At 43.9% G+C, this 21,950-nt stretch overlaps 1 protein-coding gene across 1 annotated transcript; it reads right to left on the bottom strand.

The window, feature by feature from the left end:
• Window positions 1–535: 535 nt before the first annotated feature.
• Window positions 536–21,140, bottom strand: DGKE (diacylglycerol kinase epsilon). Its single transcript, XM_032428935.1, has 12 exons — window positions 21,051–21,140; window positions 20,160–20,636; window positions 12,532–12,691; window positions 10,420–10,539; window positions 8,493–8,636; window positions 8,057–8,214; window positions 7,636–7,687; window positions 6,409–6,522; window positions 5,081–5,152; window positions 2,655–2,782; window positions 2,310–2,421; window positions 536–1,928 (listed from the first exon to the last, which is right to left on the bottom strand). The coding sequence occupies exons 2-12, from the start codon at window positions 20,612–20,614 to the stop codon at window positions 1,725–1,727; spliced, it is 1,719 nt and encodes a 572-aa protein (XP_032284826.1). The 5' UTR covers window positions 20,615–20,636; window positions 21,051–21,140; the 3' UTR covers window positions 536–1,724.
• Between the last annotated feature and the right edge of the window lie 810 nt (window positions 21,141–21,950).

Below are 21,950 nucleotides of genomic sequence, written 5' to 3'. Positions count from 1 at the left end.
TTCAGAGATTAATGTCATGAAAGACCACCAAGCCCACAGAATGGGCCATTTGTTAGGAAAACACCAGGCTGGAGGCCCAATGGGTCTGCCTCATTGGCCTGAGGATGCAGGCTGGTTCACACCAGAAGAGCGCCCTCTAATGGGAAACCATGAGACTAGCCCTTCAATAAGTTTTTGGCAAATGAGGGTCAGATAAAAGAATGAAATGAAACTTCCAGTTACGCAAAAGTTGTTTGCCAGGGCTTTCGTTCCCCTCTTTTAAAAAAATATTAAGTAATATTTCTGAAGAATGAGAATATCTGGATAACATGTATGTCAGGAGAATTAAATTATGGGTGTTAATTAGTCAATAGGCTATATTTCTGATTGTGACTAGCTGAATTTATGTGATAAATTTTTTTTTAAAACATTTTATTCATTTATTTGACAGAGAGAGACACAATGAGAGAGGGAAACACAAGCAGGGGGAGCGGGAGAGGGAGAAGCAAGCTTCCTGCTGAGCAGGGAGCCTGATGCGGGGCTTAATCCCAGGACCCTGGGATCATGACCTGAGCTGAAGGCAGACACTTAACGACTGAGCCACCCAGGCACCCCTGAATTTGTGTGATAAATTTAACTTATTAAATAGAGCCATATATTGTAAACACTAAACACAAGTATACCACAATGAAGAAAATAAATAAAAAAAATAATCTCTCATTATAAAATAAATATGATATAAACATTTTAACACAGGATTCTGTCCGATTTCCCAAGAGGATTTCTGTTAAGTACTCTGGATATAAAAGACTACTATACTTCAAAATACTACAAGACCACTGAACTTTTAGAAGTTACCAATCATTATTGAACTTTTTTTGAACAATTACTATGACTAATAAATTTTCTGTAGTACTTTTTTGAACTGTGGATACTGTCTTTTACTCAGAAGAAACTGGTAAACTGTCCAGTTCAGAAACCCTAATTTTCACTCCAAAGTGCTCTGAATGTTAATCTTTACCAATTCACCTAGGTGGTTGTCTTCTGGCTACACGGGGTCATAAACGAGATGCTGAATTCCAGCTCAATGTGGTCATTAACAGGGTTAAGCAAGCAACATTTGGGGGTCTGAAAATGCTCTCAAGATAAAAATTATAACAGAAAATTTAAGTATTGTCTTTCTTTAACACTTCTCCTTGTAGGTTTCCTAGAAATAGATCCTTATGGATCCACTCAGTGCTGGGCTGCAGGAAGTCTTCGGAGACAAGCTGCAGGAGGAGGGCCCGCATTACCCGTGCTGGTTTGACACGAATCAACTCCTTTCAAAAAAGCAGGTTCATTTTTAAAATGTTATGGTGTCACCACGTTAAGAATTAAGATGGCAACGATTTTTCCACCTACATCTTGCTGGACGTATAATGTGTCCATCACATGTGTATTTGAGAATAAGGAATGAGGGCGCATGGCTCAGAGCGAGTCCTACTCTCAAACAAAAAGCCCCGAGAAATACCTCACCTTTGAGTAATTAACGTTCTGTGACTTTTTAAAGTTAGTTCAATACAACTGGGGTGTTTTGCTGAAAAAGGAACAGGCGTCTGTAAATAACTGGAAATTTGGCTGTTTCTGGAATGCTATTTACATAAACGTATCCCGTTACACTACTGGTGAAATTAAGACTAAACAGTTGATAGGGAATTTCTAACTTTTTGATGACCATGTATCTACGTGTGTGTGAGGATTCTCCTCTAAACTTGCATTTCCTCATCCGTCAACTCGGTTTCCTTTATGTCCTCTTGATCTGAAGTACTGGAGATGTCCTCATCCGTCTGTTCTCCAGAGAAATACAACATCAGTGCGTGTGTCTTGTGAGTTATGGTGACAGTGCAGGGCCCCTGGGCCCACGGCTCCCCATCCACCTGCATTGGCATCATGGAGCACTTCAAAATCAGCTGGTATTAGGGAACAAATAATGAGAGGAAAGTCAGTCCCCTGAAGTTCAGAAAGGTCTTCCTTAGTACTATCATCCACAGTCCCTTAACCCCTCTTAGGGACAAGTCTTTGCACTTCGTTCTCAGAGAACTAATCTGAATACACCTTTACTCATCAACTGTTTAAGGGATCCTTTCCCATGGAAAGCTCTGGTTCTCCCACACGTCCTGTCCCCTCCCCATCACGCCCAAGCCTTGGCGGACGCTGAGCAGCAGTGAGACTAAAGCACTGTGCTAGGGAAGCTGTAGCGGGCAGGTCTTTTTCTAGGGCGCAGTGGCTTAGAAACGGACTCGGACAAGTAGTCTCCGCGCGTATGAAGCACAGAGCAACATCCCACCTACCCGCACGGTGTGCGCCTGTCCTATTCGAAAGGGGTTTGCCAGTTTCACTTGGATCTGAGCACAGTGGAAAGAGCCGTACACGCCGACGACCTCCAGCACACCGTCGTCATGCCTGCGGGTGGGCAGAGGAAACACGGGGACTACGTGAGGCCATGGTGGAGAATCAGCCCCATGAGGACAACTACGTTTTCACGGAGGTGGACAACCAACTGGTTAAATATTCCTATTAATGAGGTAGGCAAACCAGAAAAACCTTTAGAGAAAATACGAAGAGCCTACAGAGAGCACGGGACGAGCTGCTTTAAAGGAAACACGGCACCCCACAGCGGCCACCCGTGCACCCACCTGGCGAGAGGGTACGTCTCGTCTCCCATCCCTTCCCACAGTCTGCAGCCGCCGCCCCAGTAGCCGATGTTCAGAACTATGATGCCTTCCAGGTTGGGCAGTTCGACTCGCTCGCCGTCCAGCTCTAGCTTTAAAGAAATCCGAGCGGTTCGTTACCATGGGGCACAGCCGCTCAGGATTCACGGCCATTTCCATCTGCGCGGGTAAGAGACTACGGCCTACCGAGCGCCCCCCCAACGACTCTGCCTTCCTCTTCAGTGCTTATTAGGTTAATTACAGCATTCTTTCTTACCAAGGTAAAATGGCACAGTTTTTGTTAGGTCTCAGTATCCTTTTCTAGCCTTCTCTAACGTGTTGTCCCGGAAGCACCCGACACTCTTCCAGAACTACTCCCTTCCTTGGCTTCTGGGAGCCGGACTCTCCTTCCCTGGGAACTCGTCCTCATCACTACCGAGAGCCCAGCCCTGCCTCACACTAGCTCCTCCTGGGCTCCCCGCTCTCCTCAGGCTGCAGACTCCGGAGGAAAAGCTCAGCCAGTGCCATGTCAGTAACCGCCGTAACTGCCACCTCAGTGCTGACAGCTCCAGCCTGCTGGTCCGGGAGAGGACCCGGGCCAGACCCGTGTGACCCACTGCCCGTCAAACACCTCCAACCGACCGCGGCCCCTGAAGCTCCTACGCGCGGCACTGAGCTAACGTGGAGCATCTTCTCTGCGGCCCCTACCACCGACTTCCCAGGGAAGAGCACCCCCGGCCCCAGGTGCCTACACCAGAAAGCTGGGGGTCATCTTTGCCTTCTTCACCTTTACCCTCCACTTCTAAGAACCTACTGTTTCCAACACTCCCAGTCCAGAACACCCTCAGCTCTCCCCTAACGTGTTCCTACGGGCTCTGTCTGCCCTCATCTCTCTCAGAGCGGTGCGACGGGCGCTTACAAAATGCAAGCATGCCATCCCCTGATGACAGCCCTTCAGGGCTTGACTCATGCTTGGGATGAAATCCAAGTTCTTTAAAAGGCCAATACGGTCCCTCTGAGATTTGGCCTCAGCTCTCGCCACTTTCCCTCCCGCAAGCCGTCCTCCAGCTTGAACTCACGCAAATACACCATGTTCTCTCTTACTTCTGGATGTCTGCACGTGCTCTTCTTAGCTGAGAACAATTTTCTTCTTTGGGGATGGGGCAGCAAAGCAAGGTTTACTGAGCAATAGTAAAGTTTACTGAATGACAGAGTAAAAAGCTCTCAAAGAGGGGACCCAAGAGGGTTGCCCAGCCTTGAACAATTTTCACCTCCTTTTGCACTTCTTCCAGAGAGACTGGTTTCAGTCACTTTCCCTAGACAGTCGCTCTTACTTATTCTCATCAGACCGAATACCTTCCTTCTCATGTCACCCCTCACACTGCCATGTGGCTTAGACGTCTTCCTTCTCTCTACACCGTACACTCAGGGAGAGCCGGGGATGTACCACGGTACCCCCAGTCCCTAGGACAGTGCCTGGCCTTTGGTAGGTGGCTTCACAAATACTATTTGTATAAATAAAATATCAGACACACACAAAAATAAAGCGTTACCATGTCTGCTTCACTCTACCGATGCTATCAGAGTCCAGGACAAAGGAAATATGATAAAGCGGAAGGGAACTGTTTTTACGGCAAACCTTGCCGTTCGTCCCGTGCCTCAGCTGCAGTCTGTGAGCTCAGTGTCAGCCTGATGGCCTCCTCCCGCCCTGGCCTACGTATCATCAGGCTCCTCCCGTCCCCTGCTCCTTGCTCTCTTTTTTCCCAAGCTATCTGCCTGACTCTTCCCCTTTGACTTACTTTACTAGTTCTAGGTTTCTCTGTATTAATGTCTTTGTCGGTGTGGTCACCCATTAGATTCTTTCTGGAAGCGAGCAAGGAATATATACAAGACTTTGCCGTATCGGATACTGTAGCAATAAGCCCTCGTTAATATCCTACTTTTACTGCTCATACATCTTTACTCTGCTTTAGTATATAAGACAGACACCTCAGCCACAGTATAAATTACACCGTGCGTTTACACTTCCCCTAGAGTCCCTGACGAGTCAGGAGCTGCGTGAGACTGCTTTGCCTGTGCCATCAAGTACAAGTGGAAGCTCTTCAGCATCAGTTCAACTGACTGGAGGTGGATAAACCTGGGTTCGAATCCTGGTTCTATGTGTATTTGGGGACTGTGTGAATTTGGGCAAATTACTTAATTCCACAGTTTTCTCCTCTGCATAATGGGAATATAATGGTACCTGCCTTATACGGTTGTGGTGACCATTTAGGGGAATAATGTGTATAAAGCACTTAATAAAGTGCCTGGCACACAATAAATACTCCATGTATGTTAGCAAAATATGTTAACAGAAAATTCAGCATTTTTGTTAAGAAAGTTTATAATCACCTAAAACTTCAAAAGCTTACCTCAACTTTTTTATTCAAATCTTTACATTCTTGCACTAGACAGTCTTTGGTTCCATAGAATAAGTAAACAGCCTATGAGAAATGGATAGAAAAGGGGATATTAAAGCAACCTAACAAACTCTGTAAGCAAGACAAAGACACTGTAGCAAAGTTTCCTGACATTTCCTGACACGACCGTTGAGCCATGTTTCCTTAGAGTGGGCCCGATTCTCATGGGAAGAATGGGTACCGTTACTTTTGAGCTGAATTAGCCCATTTTTCACAGGGAATGTGAGATAGGTGTAGTTCGTGCCTAAATGGTGTTTTCTCCCAGTTTATCCAAAAAGCTGCATTTTATAAAGAAATACTATATTAAAATTAGAAAATTCTACCTTTTCCTAATACTTCAGATTACTTACTGAAAGGAATACAGATCAATCTAGTGAACATTTTATAATCACTTTTGAATACAGAAAGGTTGATAAAAGCACTGAGATGTGAATTACTAATCATACAAACAGCAACACTTACTGCCTTAGTAACTATATGAATAAGAGGAGACTCTGTTAATTTGAAATATCTGTGAAACAAAACCAGAAGGAAAACTTTTTGCATTTAATTTTCACATCCTGTTGCTCAATCACCAAAAGTCATTAAAAAAAAAAAAAATTCCAGGGGCGTCTGGGTGGTTCAGATGGTTAAGCGTCTGCCTTCGGCTCAGGTCATGATCTCCAGGTCCTGCAATTGAGCCGCACGTTCGGCTCCCAGCTCAGTGGGAAGCTTGCTTCTCCCTCTCCCTCTGATTCTCCTCCTGCTTGTGCTCTCTCTCTCAAATGAATAAATAAAATCTTTGAAAAAAAAAATTCCAAAATCAAACTTCCACCAAAGGAAATCACTTGTACTAGAAATCAGAGTGATGATCATAGTTAAAAGCTGTGGTTAACAAATTGCTCCTTCTCTTACTTCATCTGCATTTTGCAGTTTTTTGAAGCTAAAGGAATCTCTTTTTCTACTATGATTTCACCAAAACTTTCTCCTGCCTAAAATTTCTTTCCAGTTTTAGTTGCCATTTAAATAAGATAAGCGATCATGTATCTTTCCATCTAGTTGCTACCTAAACAAAATGTGCTGTAAAACGTTCTCTGAATTATAAAAAGTGTGTCAGAATTATAAAATACTTCAATAAAATACATTTAAGGATCTAATTTGACAGTCTTACACAAAAACAGAGCAGGTAAATGTTTCCATAAGTAAGTTCTAGCTGAATCTACTTGAAAGGATGCTAGATAGAATTAAACTATTGATTTTACTTCGGTGATAAGCAGGCAATGTTATTTTATCCAACACACCTTATTAAGAATTCTGCTAGAAAACAGAGATGGCGCCTTCTCACGGTGAGCATGAAAATGGAGAGCCATGAGAGCATCAGGTCCAACGGAAAAATAGTTGTTCATTGTGAATTCCTGTGGGAAGGGGTAAGAGGAAGTGACAGATTATGCTTAGTCTAAGCCTGTGACATACGTTAAATATGTAAATCTTCGTCTTTATGTTCTTTGTGAAAATTTTACTTTCTGCATTTACTTTTCACTTAGAGCTGATATTATCCAGTGAAGTTTCTAGAACTAAAGCTTCAGTTCAAAGGCCGGTAACAATCCATATGGATTTCCCTTTGCTGTTCTGGTTAATCTGCTACGCACATCAGATCTTGCCGTCCAGCCCGGCTCTACTTCGCATACAGGCTCTCCCCGCCTGTGTTCCCATCACATGTGCTTTTTACTGTCATGGCAACTTGCAGGGTCCCCACTTCATCTATTTCCCACCCCGCACGGACCCGTCTCCATCTCCAGCTCTGTCTTGCTCCTGAGCACTGAGCCTGCATCTCCAACTCCTGTCCAATGTGCCACAGCCTCGAGGCTGAGGGGCCCCAAATCTAACTCCTTTTCCTCTTACTCGAACTTGAAACTCTTTTTCTTATCTTGGTTGATGTCATTTCCATACATCCAGCCGTAACAACCAGAAATGCGGTATAATGAGTATCTTCTCTCTTCCCCTAATACCGATCAGCTGCCAGGTCTCCCTTAATTCCGTCTCTAGAATGTCTTCCGATTTCCTGCTGAGAGGCCCCTTGTTCTGCCCTCGTGCGTTTCCAGGCTATTTTCGCTCCATCCCCAGAGTATCTGCTAGAAAATACAGAGCTGCTATCTCCGCAGTAGTTGCTACCCAGGATTTGCATCCTCCAGGATCTACTTCCTCTGCCTGGAGAGTCTTTTGTTCCTTTTCCTATTGGTCTAAATTGTGTTTACCTTGTAAGGACCACCTCACACGTCCCTTCCCCTGAAATCTCTCCTGCCTGATCTGCCGGGGAGGCAACTGAGTGCCCTTGCTGTTTTTTCCCCCACGGCCCTCTTTTGAGTCCGACGTGGGGGCTGAGCGTGTGGGTTTCTCCTCTGCTCCGTGAGCGGCCCCCAGCGGCAGTGAGCACCACGGCTCTGTCCCCCAGCACCGTGCCACCTCCGGACAGGGGCCGCTGCCTCACGGCTGTGGAAACCGTTGCAGCGGAGGCCCTAGACACATACCTTGGGCTTTCTTAAGTTGTAGTACCCTTTATTTGTTACTTGAACCCTCCACCTAAAAAACAGAAATTAAAAAAAAAAAAAAGGTAGTTATTACCAAATTAATCGCCAGTTAACTATAATTATTACCAGTCAACTCTGGATGCCTGGAAATGAGGTTCTTCTATGAAAACAGCATTTGAAGAAATGAGCACATCAAAGCAACGACACAAATTACGAGGTAAGGCCTCAGGCTCACGAGACTCCAGTCCTTCTACGACAACACAATAGGCAGCAACAAAAGAAATGCCCAGCACCTGTGGATGAGTGTGGCTAACACAGTCTTATGTTTCAATTACACTGGAGCTACGTAAGTCTTCATTCTTAAACCAAACGATATTCCCGAAGCTCCAGAAGTCCACCTTTTGGGGGAAGTACCGCTCACCTGTCCAGTTTAATCGCATCCGCCTCCATCACGTTTCTCAAGACCTGCGCAACTGGGACCTCCCCGGCGTACCCTGTGCCCCAGCCCAAGGTGTTGGACAGATCGTTGCCTGTTCCCAGAGGCAAGACCGCGACCTGGGGAATGTACTTTTCTTGTCCCTAGAAAACGGGAGGTACAGGTTAGATTTTTCTCTTCAGACCACTTGTAGGCTCATAGTATTTGGTAAAACTCACAGAGCAAAGCAAGAAAGACACAACGTAACAACTGTCTGTTGTTCTGCTGAAGGTTATAGAACTGCTTAGTCATGAAATTCAAAATTGCCAATGTCTTCTAACATTCCTCTGCATCATACAAAACAGAACCCAAAGAGCGCCTCGCGGTCTCGGAGCGGCTGAGCTACTGCTGTGAAAGGCACATAGGTCTTGCAGACAGATACCTTAATCTTCATTTCATCCACCGCATCCAGGACCCAGCCCACAGTGCCGTCCCCTCCACAGACAAGCACTCGGGCTGAGCGATAGGGAAGAAGAGTACAAAGCTGCAGGGCTTTGATGGGGGGAGTTTTAGTTACATCAAAAACCTAGAAATGAAAGAAAAGGAAAAATTATTTTTATCCAACACCATCCTCCATTTGTGAGGATGCTGTCCCTCCAGATGAGTATGGATATGGCTGAAGAACAGTCCTGGCTACGATGTGTTTAACAATATGCCAGATTCTTGATGTTCCTTGCGGCACATCCCGACACTGACCCTACTTAACGATGAGTGAGCCTCATTCTGTTGACCAGGAAGCTGAGGCGCAGGAAAGTTGAATAACTTGCCCGTGATTCCCCAATAATTACGTGCTGACATACAAATTCAATCCTATGGTGTGTTCATGATACAACACTGCCTCCTTCCTATTCACAAGAAACCAGAATGTGCTAAGTTTATCTTTAACCAGTACTTCATACTTTATCCTGGATTCTTCACATCCATTACTAGTGCAAGTCAGAGCATGTTTCTGGAAAAGTTTTGCTATATGCATAAAATGACAGAAAGATGCAAGGATCCTTGATATCTATAATTTTGTAAATGATCTAAGAAAATATTTCAAAAACCAAAAATGCCTGTTTATAAAAGTATTCAGTGTGGCATTATTTACAGTTGTATAATCTTAGAGACAAACTCAACCTCCAACAGCAGGAGACTGGATGAACATGATACATCCATTCAATTAATTATCTTCATCATTACATGTCTAATTATGAAGACTATATCACACCATGGACAAATATTAAGTAATTAAAACAATACAAATTTTAAATCTAGATTATTGTTACTATAATGTTAATATGGAGATGCACAGACAATTCATGGAAAGAACATGGACAAATGAAAACAACAGATGTATTCATGTGGGGAAACTGCAGGTGATTTTCTTTTCTTTTTATCATTTTTATAGTTTCCTTAAGTTGTACAATGTTGAAGGGGAAGAATACAAATTGGAAGGAAAAAAGTTACTGCATTTCTGATCGTTGCATGGGTTATTAACGTTTTTCAAAGTACAAGCTACTACCATGTAAACTCAATGGTGTGGTCCTTTAATTCTTATTTTTTAAATTGAGGTATAATGCGCATGTAACAAAATGCTCATTTAAAGTGAACAATTAAATGATTTTTAGTATGTTTACCGAGTTGTGCAACCACCACCACCATCCAGGTTAGAACATTATCATTGCTCCGAGAAGACCCCTCAGGGTCTGGGTGCAGTCACTCCCCATCTATAGCCCTGGCCTTGGGCGGCCGCTCGTCTCCTATCTCTGTGCACCTGCCTTTTCCGGACAAGCCCTGTAAGTGGAGCCACTCTCTCTGGGCCCTTGCACCTGGCCTCCTTCACTCAGCATGTTTTTGAGGCTCACCCTTGGTAACATGTATGCATCAGTACTTCGTCCCTGCTTCTCATGGAGTTACATTCCCTTGTGTGGGAACAAATTTGGTTTTATCAATTTGCCGGCTGATGGACAGCTGGGCTGTCTCCACTTTTTGGCTATTATGGATATCGCTGCTATGAACGTTTGCGGGACACATGCTTCCATTTCCCTCGGGTCGGTTGCTAGAAATGGGATTGGTAGGTGGTATGGTGAATTTCTGTTTAACTTTTCAAGAAACTGCTGCACTGTTTTCTAAAGTGGCTATACCATTTTACATCCCCACCATGAAAGCACCTCTTTCTCCATGTATTTGAATGGCTTGATACTTTTAAAATTCTTTCTGTAATTGAGTGATGACTGTTTTAAAGCATTAACCACCATTACAACGATGGAAAATGAAAAGCTAAACATGACAAGATTACCACAGAAGGAAATTTTCTCTTTAGTTACCTGGACTGGGTTTAGGAGAATCCGAAATTCTCCCAGCAGCCCTTCTCCCATGTTCGTCCCACTCCGAGAGTTGGCCAGGATTATTAACGGGGTCCACTGCTTTCCCAGCTTAGAGCCTAGCTAAAAAAAATTAATGCCAGTGGAAAGGGTTTAATATCTCAAAGATGGCGAGCAATAAAATGTTCATTTCTCGGTAACAATAGTGCTGTAAATTTGCTGGGAGAAGAACTATCTCAGTACAATGAATACAATATATAAATCAAAGAATTCTAGGAATGGAAAGTGAACTCATAGATGAATAATTTAACTCGCACTTATTGTACTAATTCTCTTCTCCATTATTCTAGATAAGTCACCTGGTGATGCCTGGATACTCATGGAGGAAGGAACTAACAAGGTAGCCCATTCCACTACTAACTCAAATTGTTAGCAAGTTTTGACTTAAACAGAGTTAAAAATCTGTCTTTCAATAACTTTCATCGTTCTAATTTTGCTTCCTAAAGCTACAAGAAATAATTTTATTTGTTCTTCCACTGAACTTGTGCTCAAACACCTGAAGCATTAGATCTTTTATCAGTCTTGTCTCCTAGGTGATCCATTTTAGGTTCTTTCAACTGTTCACAGAATGGACACAGATTTTCTCTGCTCTTACCTTGACTGTCCTTCTCTGGATGTATTCTAATGTATTTTAGTTTGCAAGTTTTTTTTTTTAATTAAAAAAAAAAATTAAAAACCGGGTACTCAGAATTAAGATTCAAGAATCCAGATTTGCACAAAGGCCAAAGTCAAATGAAATTCATGTTCCTCTAACCTTTCCATTTCTTTCTTCTCCCCTTCTCCTTGTGGATGTAAACATGAATGGAGATGTTCCACAGTCTTACATAGCGATTCTCATCCCTCAGGATCTCAGATTGAATTTAGATACATTAGGGGATTGTATGTTTAAAAAATATGTATCATAATATTAAAAATTTTTTTAAGATTTTTATTTATTTATTTTAGAGAGAGAATGAGCATGCGTGAGCTGGGGCAGGGCACAGGGAGAGGGACAAGCAGACTCCATGCTGAGTGAGGAGCCTGGGCTCGATCTCAGGACCCTGAGATCATGACCTAAGCCAAAATCAAGACTCAGACACTCAACTGACTGAGTCACCCAGATGCCCCAATGTTTTTAAATTTTAAAATGCCTTTTCCTTTGGCAGGAATACCGATAAAGATGACATTTAAGATATAAAATCCTAACTGGAAAAGACACATAATTTAATTTCGAAATAAAATAGTTTAATTGGGGCACCTGGGTGGTTCAGTCGCTTAAGCGCCTGCCTTCAGCTCAGGTCATGATCCCAGGGTCCCTGTTCAGCGGGGAGTCTCCTTCTTCCTCTCCCTTTGCCTCTGCCCCTCCACTTGCTCGTGTGTTCGCTCTCTCAAATAAATAAATAAAATCTTTAGAAAAAATAGTTCCATTATTTTGGCATATTCAAGTAGGAAATAAATGCAAATTTTTATAGTTATCCCTTAAGAACTACATACAGACTGAGAGATATATTTCTATCAGTTTCCATACACATACATACTGCAAAGTGTCACTGACAGCTTTAATGTTCAAATTATTTGTAAGGAGCACTTAATGTGTACGGTAAACTTATCTCTAGGCAGCCTACATAAAGTTCTAAGTAGAAAAATTCTGTTAGAACAATGTGTGAGGAAAATCCATGCTTTCCTTTCATGGATAGTAATAATGAATTTCAAAGCTGGCTGTTTATCTGAGTCATCTGAGGACCTTAAAGGAATACAGATTCCTGGGACCTGCCCTAGGCCCACTAAATCAAACCTGGTGAGGGAGGCGCACTCAGGAATCTGCATTCTCAAAAAGCTCCCCAAGTGACTCAGATGCAGGCAGTGACTGAGAAACCAGTAAGAGAACATTTCCAATTTCCCTTTAGACATGAAAGGACTCTAGAGCCAAACTCTGAGGCACCTCCCTGAACATGGGGCAGGGCTCTCCGGCCCGCTCTAAGGATTCTTCCCTCCGCACTTTGTACCTGTTGCACACTCGGGACTTCAGCGGCTTTATGAAAATCAATTACATAAGGAAAAATGAACTCTGATTACCACTGCATAATCCGTTTTTTTGTCTTTACGCATCTGATTAATAGAAGTCAAATAACTTGGGGGGATGATGAGGTTTCTGAATTCTCCAAAATCACATTTTTCATTCTTCAAGCTATTTTTCATGCACTCATCATGTACGGTTTTCTGACACCAAATGCACCTGAGGGAAGGAAGAAACAAAGACAATAATTAATTTTAAACCATAATTTTAATGATGTGTAAATCGATCGTTCTGTCAAAAAAATTAATAGTAATCTCATCACTATTAGACATAAAATCGAGCAAATAAAAGATTTATAACTCTCTACATAGTGAAAATGGGCAATCAAGTTTGAACATACTTGGCAGTGTAATCTAATAGTGGTTTTTAAAGTGTGGTCTGGGGCCCCCCAAAATCCTTTCAGGACGACTCTGAGGTCAAAATCACTTTAATAATAAGGGGCGCCTCGGTGGCTGAGTCAGTTAAATGTCCCTTTTCTTTTTTTAAGATTTTATTTATTTCTTTGTCAGAGAGAGAGAGAGAGTGAGAGTGCGTGCACAAGCAGGGGAGCGATAGAGGCAGAGGGAGAAGCAGATTCCCGACTCTCTGCTGAGCAGGGATCCCAATGGGGAGCTTGATCCCAGGACCCTGAGATCATGACCTGAGCCAAAAGCAGATGCTTAACTGACTGAGCCACCCAAGCGTCCCAAGGTGTCCGACTCTTGATCTTAGCTCAGGTCTTGACCTCGGGGTCATGAGTTCAAGTCCCACATTGGGCTCTGCGCTGGACGTGGAGCCTACTAAAAAAAAAAAAAATCCCTTTAATGATACCAAGCTGTTATTCTATCTTCCTTCTCTCAAGAGTATACAGACCCAATGCAGAAGCAGACAGGAGAATCTAGGTGGCCTCTAAACCAAAAAAGCGTACCAAAAAAGTAAAACAGTGTCGCTCTTCTCACTGAATTTTCATTAAAATATTTTGTTACATTACTTAAAAAATGAATAAATAGTTTCTCAGTTTTAATGTGTAACATGGTAAATGCCAGTAGACATAATCCACATAAACAAAAGTGGGTCTAGAACAGTGGTTCTGAATCTTAATTAAATGCCCCCTGGCCTGGGCTTTGGAGTGTTCCTCAGTCTAGTTTGTCCAGTTTGAAAACCTCTTAACTTATGACCATCTGTGAACCCTCTAGTAAATATAGCACAAGAGTCAATTTCTTGTTGGCACTTAATACAAAACTAGTCTATACGTTTGCATTTGAAATACAGACAAAAGACATTTACATTCAGATTTGCCTCTCAGAATGGGTGTGAGGAACAAGCAGAGAATAGTGCTGGAAAAGGTCCTAGGTTTCCATTATTAATCTGCTAAGAATTTAATCCACTTACAGACAAGGCAGAGCTGACTGTACAAAAGCAGGCCCACAGAAAATAATGGTTATAATTAAATGAATTAAAAAAAAAAAAAGAGGATAAAAGTCTTTCGCCCAAGGTCAACCCTTTGGGACTTCTATTTTAAGGTTGTTTTTTTCCGATGGATGTTCAGATTTGCCAAGTGATTACTGCTATTTACTCAGGAGTCCTATTTACTGCTGAAAAAAGTGTTATCTGCAGGATCTGTTAGAAAGAAAACTGTAAAACAACTTGCATATGTTTTGTTAGTACTCACTTTCAAACTAAGCCTGAGAAACCACAATAGATTGCTTACTGCAGCCCAAGTCCACCAACCCCACCTACTGTGTGTGCTAGTCACTTTCAAATAGGGTACTGTTACTGAGAATAACCTGAAAGGGTCCCCCTGAATTATTTCACATTGCTGTCCTCTGGGAAGAAAAGTGGGACTGAGGGATGAGAAGAATGTTCCCCTTTTACTCTATATTCTTCCGTATTGCTGTACTGCTTGAGTTTCTAAGAACTAGAATATATTCATGAACTCCCTTTATAAACTTTTAAAATTATATTTTAAATATCAGTGTATCAGAAAGACAGAAAATAAAAATCATCCAGAGACAGTTCCTCTTAACTTTTTGATGTACTTCTCAGTTTTACTGTGCATATATGCTTGTTTTTCAGGATAGATATGATGTGTGTATATATATATCCGGACAGTACTTTTCTTTCCATGTTCTCATGAATGTTGTTCTATGCCATTAAATTTTTTATTTTTTTAAAGATTTTATTTATTTATTTTGACAGAGAGAGAGAGAGAGACAGCAAGAGAGGGAACACAAGCAGGGGGTGTGGGAGAGGGAGAAGCAGGCTTCCCACGGAGCAGGGAGCCCGATGCGGGGCTCGATCCCAGGACCCCGGGATCATGACCCGAGCGGAAGGCAGACGCTTAACGACTGAGCCACCCAGGCGCCCCATCTTGTACTAGCTTTTAATAATTTCACGCACTTTTTATTAACATAGGATATCAACCTCTTTTCTGTCACGTTTACTGCAAACTTGTTTCATGTACATCAGTTTATTTTTTGATAGATCTCTATTTCCCTTTGTGATTTATTTAAATGCTTTTATGCTCTGAAGTCCTTTACCATTTCCAAACTAGACACTCGCTTATCTCCCCGGCCCCCCACGCCCTCAATTCAGTTTTCATATCTCTGTCTTTAATTCAGTGCTTCTTCTGGGGCTACAGGTTCCACGGAGAATCTCATGAAAGTATCCGGATTTCTTGGAATCTTAGCCATCTGTGAACTAAGCGCCCCTGCTTTAATCCATCTGGTGTTTATTTTGGTATATAGTGTGATATGAAGATCTTGCTTTTCCCCCCAAGGAGTGCCTGTCCTAGCACAATTCATAAAATAATCTTTTCTATCCCTACTGATTTGGGACACCTTTATCATTTACTACATTCTCATCAATTTCACAAAAGATTCTTGTACCTAAAACAATGGCTATTATCAGCCTTTGCTCTGTAAAGGTAGAGCCAAAGGCTTGCTAGCTATGCAACATTCTACTTTTCCTTACAAATACCACATTCAAAACTGGGACTGGTTTCTTTATGTATTTTGGAATTAGTGTTTAAATTGATCTAGATTTCAAACCTGATGGGAAAATAAGACATTACTAATAATGTCTTGATATTTTAGTTTCAGCAATCATGTCATTGACTAATTGCTTATTTTTTTACTTTGAAAATTTTAACATACACAGAAGTCCAAAGTATAGCAAAATGACCGTAAGCCAACCCTTCACTCTGATTCTTAATATTTTTTTCCCACAGTTGCTTCATCTCTTTCGTGAACTCATACATTCCTGAATCATTTGAAAGTATTATAGACATTATGAGATTTTACCTTTCACTACTTCAACAAGTATTTCCAAAATACACGGATAGTCTTTTTAAAATGTTTCGCATTAGAATTTTTTTCCTACAGTAAACATAGATAAGCCCACCACCTACATTTCAGCATTAATATGTTACTGTAATTACTTTGTTACATTTCTATCCATCCATTAATCCACCTAATTTTTGGTGCATTTCAAGTAAACTGTAGATCAGGATACCTCCTAAATGCCTCACCAAGCAGGCATATCATTACCTAGAGTTCATCATTTATTTATAGGTTTTTTCTTTTGATGTAAAATTTACATGTGATGAAATGTACAAATTAGTACATTTGCTGAGTTTTGACAAATGAACATTTTCATGTAACTAAAACCTTTATCAAGACATAGAACGTCACCCTATGTGCCATTCTTGTGCAGGAGTATAACTGCTTTATTTTTTTTAAAAAGAAGCTTTACAGGGACGCCTGGGTGGCTCAGCTGGTTAAGCTTCTGCCTTCGGCTCAGGTCATGATCCCAGGGTTCTGGGATTGAGCCCCGTGTCAGCTCCCTGCTCAGCGGGGAGTCTGCTTCTCCCTCTCCTCCCTGTTTGTGCTCTCTCTCACTATCTCTGTCACTCTCTCTGTCTCTCTCAAATAAATAAATAAAATCTTAAAAAAAAATTAAAACAGAAAAAAAGAAGCTTTACAAGGGGAAAAAAGAAACTACTGGCAACGGTGCTTATTATTTTCCATAAAGCTACCTGTTGATGATGGCTCTCTTCTTTAGGTTGCTGGAAGAGGCGGCAGAACCACACGTCACGTTGAGATGTTCGTGTATGATATTCCCATGACAACAGGGGTTGGCCAACTATGAATGTGTCTGCCACCTGATTTTGTGAATAAAGTTTTACTGAAGCACAGCTATGCCCTTTCACTTACGTACTGTCTAGGGCTGGTTTTGTACTATGATGGACAGTGGGTTAAGTGTCCGCAAAGCCTAAAATACTTAGTGTTGGCTCTTTATAGAAAGTTTGCCCACCTCTGCTCTAGAAGATGATCTGGTATCTTTCACTGTTTCAGATAATGAATGAAATGAATAAATACATACCAAGAGAACACAGAAATATAAACTTTAAGATCAAAGCTGAGGGGCGCCTGGGTGGCTCAGTCATTAAGGGTCTGCCTTTGGCTCAGGTCGTGATCCCAGGGTCCTGGGATCGAGCCCCACATAGGGCTCCCTGCTCCGCGGGAAGCCTGCTTCTCCCTCTCCCACTCCCTCTGCTTGTGTCCCCTCTCTCGCTGTGTCTCTCTCTGTCAAATAAATAAATAAAATCTTAAAAAAAAAAAAAAAAAGATGAAAGCCGAGACTAAAGTGGCCAATGTAATTACCTACTCAAAGTCAGAAGCTTTGTTTCATTAATCAGTGTGTGTGTGTGTGTGTGTGTGTGTGGTGGGGAGGGATAGGATGTAACGAAGAAAAAGTCTTATCAATAAAAAGGCACCTTAAGTTTTCTTAACAAGAGATGGAATACTATGAGGAAGAAAGGTTTATTTAAAGAATGTAACAAATACTCTTAACAAAATTCCCTATTTTAGTCAGAAGAGAGGTGGGAAGAAGAAAAGACCAGGAAAGGGGCGTAAGATACTAGGTGCAGAAACACATTCTAGTGATTGGGGGTAGATGAGGGAATACACACAGAAGAGAAAAAATTTATAGGAAAAGTAGAATCTGGCACAGTGCCTGGCACAAAATAGATGCTCGCTATGTGAAAATTAAATAATGACCGAATGAGTATAAATTAAAGGGCCTGTGTCACTTATTCTGCAGAGCTGAAGTGGGCTGCAGGCTTTAAAATCAGTTATTACCTGAGTCTTTATAGTTCCCTTAAGTCTCGTACTTAGATTGTGGTACAGACATGGAAGGAGCCCTTGCCAGGGCTGGATAAAATCCAGAGAGGGACAGTCTGGCTTGTGTTCAAAGGTTCTCAATAGATATTTATTTTGTTTATTTTTCGGAAATATCTAATTCCTACTGAAGGTCATAGCAGACCGTAATCCTGCATAACATTATTGGCTAAAATAAATCAGAACATCGTGGAACATTCAGGACACTGTGCTCTTTTCTCCTGGGAATAGTAAACACTTCCTAAATTATACAGAGATAATTTCTACCATGGTTGAGGGGTTCTAGCATGCTGGGAAAAGACTGCTCAGTAACTGGTAAGAACAAGCTCGTGAGGAAAAAATCATCACGTTCGCTGTGCACAAAGGGAAGGATACCTCATTAAGGACAGAGGCTGTAAAAGGTACATAAATATAGCAGTGGTCCTACAACTTTAGAATTACCTGCAGGGCCTGCTAGAGCAAAGATTGCTGGTCTCCAGGCCAAATTTCTGATTCAGTGGGTCTGGGGTGAAAGTAGGGTTGCCAGGAAAATAGAAGATGCTTGGTTAAATTTCAATTTCAGATAAACATTTTTTTTGGTATAAGTCTACCCCAAATATTGCAAATGTTTTATTTTGTTTGCTAAATCTGGCAACACCAGAAGGTGCATTTCTAACAAGTTTCCAAATGATGTTAATGCTGCTGGTCCGGGGAACCTACTTTGAGAACCACTAAAATATAGGATGTTATGTCATCATCGAGAAGGAAAGATTGGTACCTGGGGGTGAGTAGAAGATCAGGTAAGGGTTCCTGGAGGAAAGGGCATGAGATGAGTCTCTAAGGATGCCTAGAAACTAGCCAGGGGAGGAAAGCCTTGAGAAAGAGAAGGGCAGAACAAAAAAGCCTGATATTTGAAGGAAGGCACAGCCAGCTCGGCATTGCTGGTGCATCAAGTTTAATGCAGGTGGTAGAAGGTAACCCTGGAAGAGCAAGTGGGGTCCAGAGAGCACGTAAGACCCTGGGTATCATGGTAAGCACTGGAAGTTTACACTGAAAGACCATCAGGGTAAGTGATGGGAGCATCTGAAGGGGTTTACTAGGATTATTCGTTAAGGAGCATGGGAAGCACAGTTGAGATATTTATGGAAGCCATTTTTATCTAATTCTGCACAGACACAAAGAAGGGAAGGGAATAAGATGCAAGTCATGTCATCTTTCCAACTAATCGTAGGTTTTGAAAACTAAAGCTTACCTATAGAGAGAATTATGAAATTTACTTAAAGATGCTGGTAACCTAGCTCTCACAGATGCCAAAAGAACAATATCTAAATTTGAAAGATACCAAATAAAAACCAATGGTTATAAAACTCAGTAGTTGTTTAAAATACGTTTTTGAAAATTTTTCTTAAGTCTAAAGCTGACGTGTAAAATTGTTAAAAATAAGATTTAAAAATAGGTGTTGACCTAACAGTGCTCATGCTAAGTTAAAAAAAAAAAAAGGGATTTTCAAGTAAAATAAAAAATAAAGACAAAAATTAAAAAGTAACTTGACATCCAGTGTCAGCTTTCGAATCTAGCTCCTAAACACTTTTAGGGCCCTTTCCATTTGTCAGAAATTAAACTCATGACAATGAAAATGTCCAGACCTAACGCTGAGCCAAGGCTAGGAGTGCCTAATCCTAATCTGGGGGTTAGAAATCCCAGGTCTATTTTACTAGAAATCCAGAGGTCTATTTTACCACCGAGTAAAATTCTTTCAACTGTAAAATGAGAGCAGATGATCTGTGGAAGCAGCCTTCCTTCTTACCAACCTCTAACAAAGGCAAAGAGTGTCTTCCCTATTTTCAGACAGTATTTAAGAACATTAACGTGTTGTCCCGAGTGTGTATTCAGAAGCCGCTAAAATATTCTTGGCTTAACCAAAGACTTTTGTCTGAGATGCTACATGTCCTGGAAGGCCATTCGGCAAAAGTAGTGTCCCTCTAAGTGCTATCTTTCAGGACAGCACCGGTATCTAGATTTGAAAAAGATGCTTCTGACGCTGCCATGGAATGACACTTGTTTTCACTCATTTCCCCATTCATAATACCCCAAGGAGAAGGATCAGTTTGGTGAGTCTAGGGAAAAGCTAATTTGTCCATACTTGGATTCTCCCTACTTAAAATGGAGATAATCAATAGGAACAAAAGCTAAAATACAACACACCGTGGCTATGAAGTCTGCAGCACTCAGAGACCTCTGGATCCAAGTTAAGTGCCAAGTTTCATTATCCGAAAGGGCAGGCTGGCTGAGGAGTGGGGGCTGGGGATGTATCATCTGGGCAAATGACTACCGCAAAGCTGCCCTGCCTGTCCAATTCCAGGGACGTTTATGAGCTTGTTTCCTCGAAGTGGGCAGTTTAGGCCATTTGCCGAGATCAAGGTAGGCCTCTCCGCCCACTGCATGAAATCCTGACTCCGACGCCGCATTCTGGGGCACGAAGTCCTTACCTGTAATCGCAGAGCTTGGGCTGGCTGCCGCACTGCTGCTTGCAGACCACACAGGAGCTGCACAGGGGCACGTTGCCCCGGATCCAGTGGTGGGGCATGGCGTCCAGGGCCCTGCCGTCACTCTTGAGCATGATCTCCTTGCACGGGAAGCGCTTGTCGGCCTTCTTGAGGCAGCCCTCGTCCACGCGCAGCCCGCAGCAGTCGCAGAAGGCGCCCAGCAGAATGTGCTGCGCGCACACGCAGCAGTAGGTGGGCTGGCTGAACAGGTCCGTGTCGCGCCAACCGTGCTTGCTCTTGCGGAAGATGTCCCTGCGGTGCAGCTGGCGGCGCGACCGCTGGAGGCTGCACCAGAAGGTGATGAACACGGGCAGCAGCACCGAGCACAGCGTCCAGAGGACCAGGTGCCCGTCGGCAAACAGGCCCTCGTAGGGCGCCGGCCGCTTCTCCCCTTCCATCTTGTCCAAGGCCGATTTCTAACTGAGAGACAAACAGGCGGCGTCCACCCGGGGCTCGCGGTCCCCGCCCGCCCCCCGCCTTTCAGGGGACCCCGAGGGCGCCGTCCGCCCAGGGGGCCCCGCTGTCTCCAAGGAGGCGCACGCGCCGCGTCTTCCCGGCGGCCCGACCCGGCAGCCTCCCCGCGTCGGGCACCGGAGAAATGGACAGGCTGCCCTCGGCGGGGACGCGGCCGCGGTGCTGGGCGCCCGGAGCTCTGGGCGCCGTGGCGCACGTGGGCCGCGCGGCGCCGGCAGCGTCCGTGACCGTTAGCTCGGGGCCCGCACTCCGCTCCCGGGCGCAGCCGCTCGGGCCGAGCGCGGCCTCCCGCAGGCCCCCACCCGCTCACCCCTCTCCCGAGGCCTCGCGACCGGCCCCCGCCCGCCCCTCGGGCCCTACCTCGCGTGGGCGGGGGCGCGGCCCCGGGACCCAGGGCTGGGGCGGTCCTCGCGCCGCCGCCCGCACGAGCCCGCCTCCGCAGCCCGCCCAGGCGCCGACGCCGCCGAAGGGCCCCGCGAGCCGTACGCACGCCGAGCCGGGCGGCGCGGCCGCGGGCGGGGGCGGGGCCTCCGGCGCGAGCCCCGGGGCGGGGCGGAGGTGTGAGGAGGGACGCGGAGGCCGACGGGCCTGGGGGGACGGGCCTTGGGTAGGGGTGGGGCCAGAGGAAGGGGCTGGGCCGTGGGCGTGGCTTAGGGGAACGGTGGGCGGAGTAACAGTAAGGTGGGGGCGGTAGAGAGGATGCGAGGTTGAGCAGCGCCCGAGTGTAGCCATAGGAAGTTCTAGTATGAGTGATTTACGGTAAGCTTATCTGTGACCTTCAACTTCCCCCACCTCCCTCACTGTCTGGCCGGGTGGGAGCTGGCACGTTTTGAAAGATGGAAGGGAGAATACTGGCAGTTTTGAGTGTTACATACTAAAAGAATGGGACAATCCAGGTCAAAAATTGATAGATGTCACCTGAGTGCTTGCCAGTTTATTAAACACACGCTGGCTTACTGTGGTCCACGCACTGTGCCAGGAGTCCCAGCTCTCGCAGAGTGCCGGGCCTGTTGTAACAAGCCCGATAAAAAGCATTTATTTAGACCTATTAATAATGGCTTACTGCATCCCAGCTTCCATCTCTGCCCTTGCTAGACACCAGGCTGAGTTTATCATCCCCATTTTCCAGATGAGGAAAACCAAGGCATAGACCAGTAGAGAAACATGCTTGATGCCCCAAAACCAATGTTGGGACTGAGATCCTTTTGTTTTAAGTTGGTCATCCCAAGTAAGCTTCAATCCAAATCAAACCATCAGAGT

The sequence above is a fragment of the Phoca vitulina genome, unplaced genomic scaffold (genome assembly GCF_004348235.1).
Source record: "Phoca vitulina isolate PV1807 unplaced genomic scaffold, GSC_HSeal_1.0 scaffold40, whole genome shotgun sequence".
Classification (NCBI taxonomy): domain Eukaryota; kingdom Metazoa; phylum Chordata; class Mammalia; order Carnivora; family Phocidae; genus Phoca; species Phoca vitulina.
The sequence above is the reverse complement of the archived record's forward strand: the minus strand, read 5'-3'. Positions and strand labels throughout refer to the sequence as shown.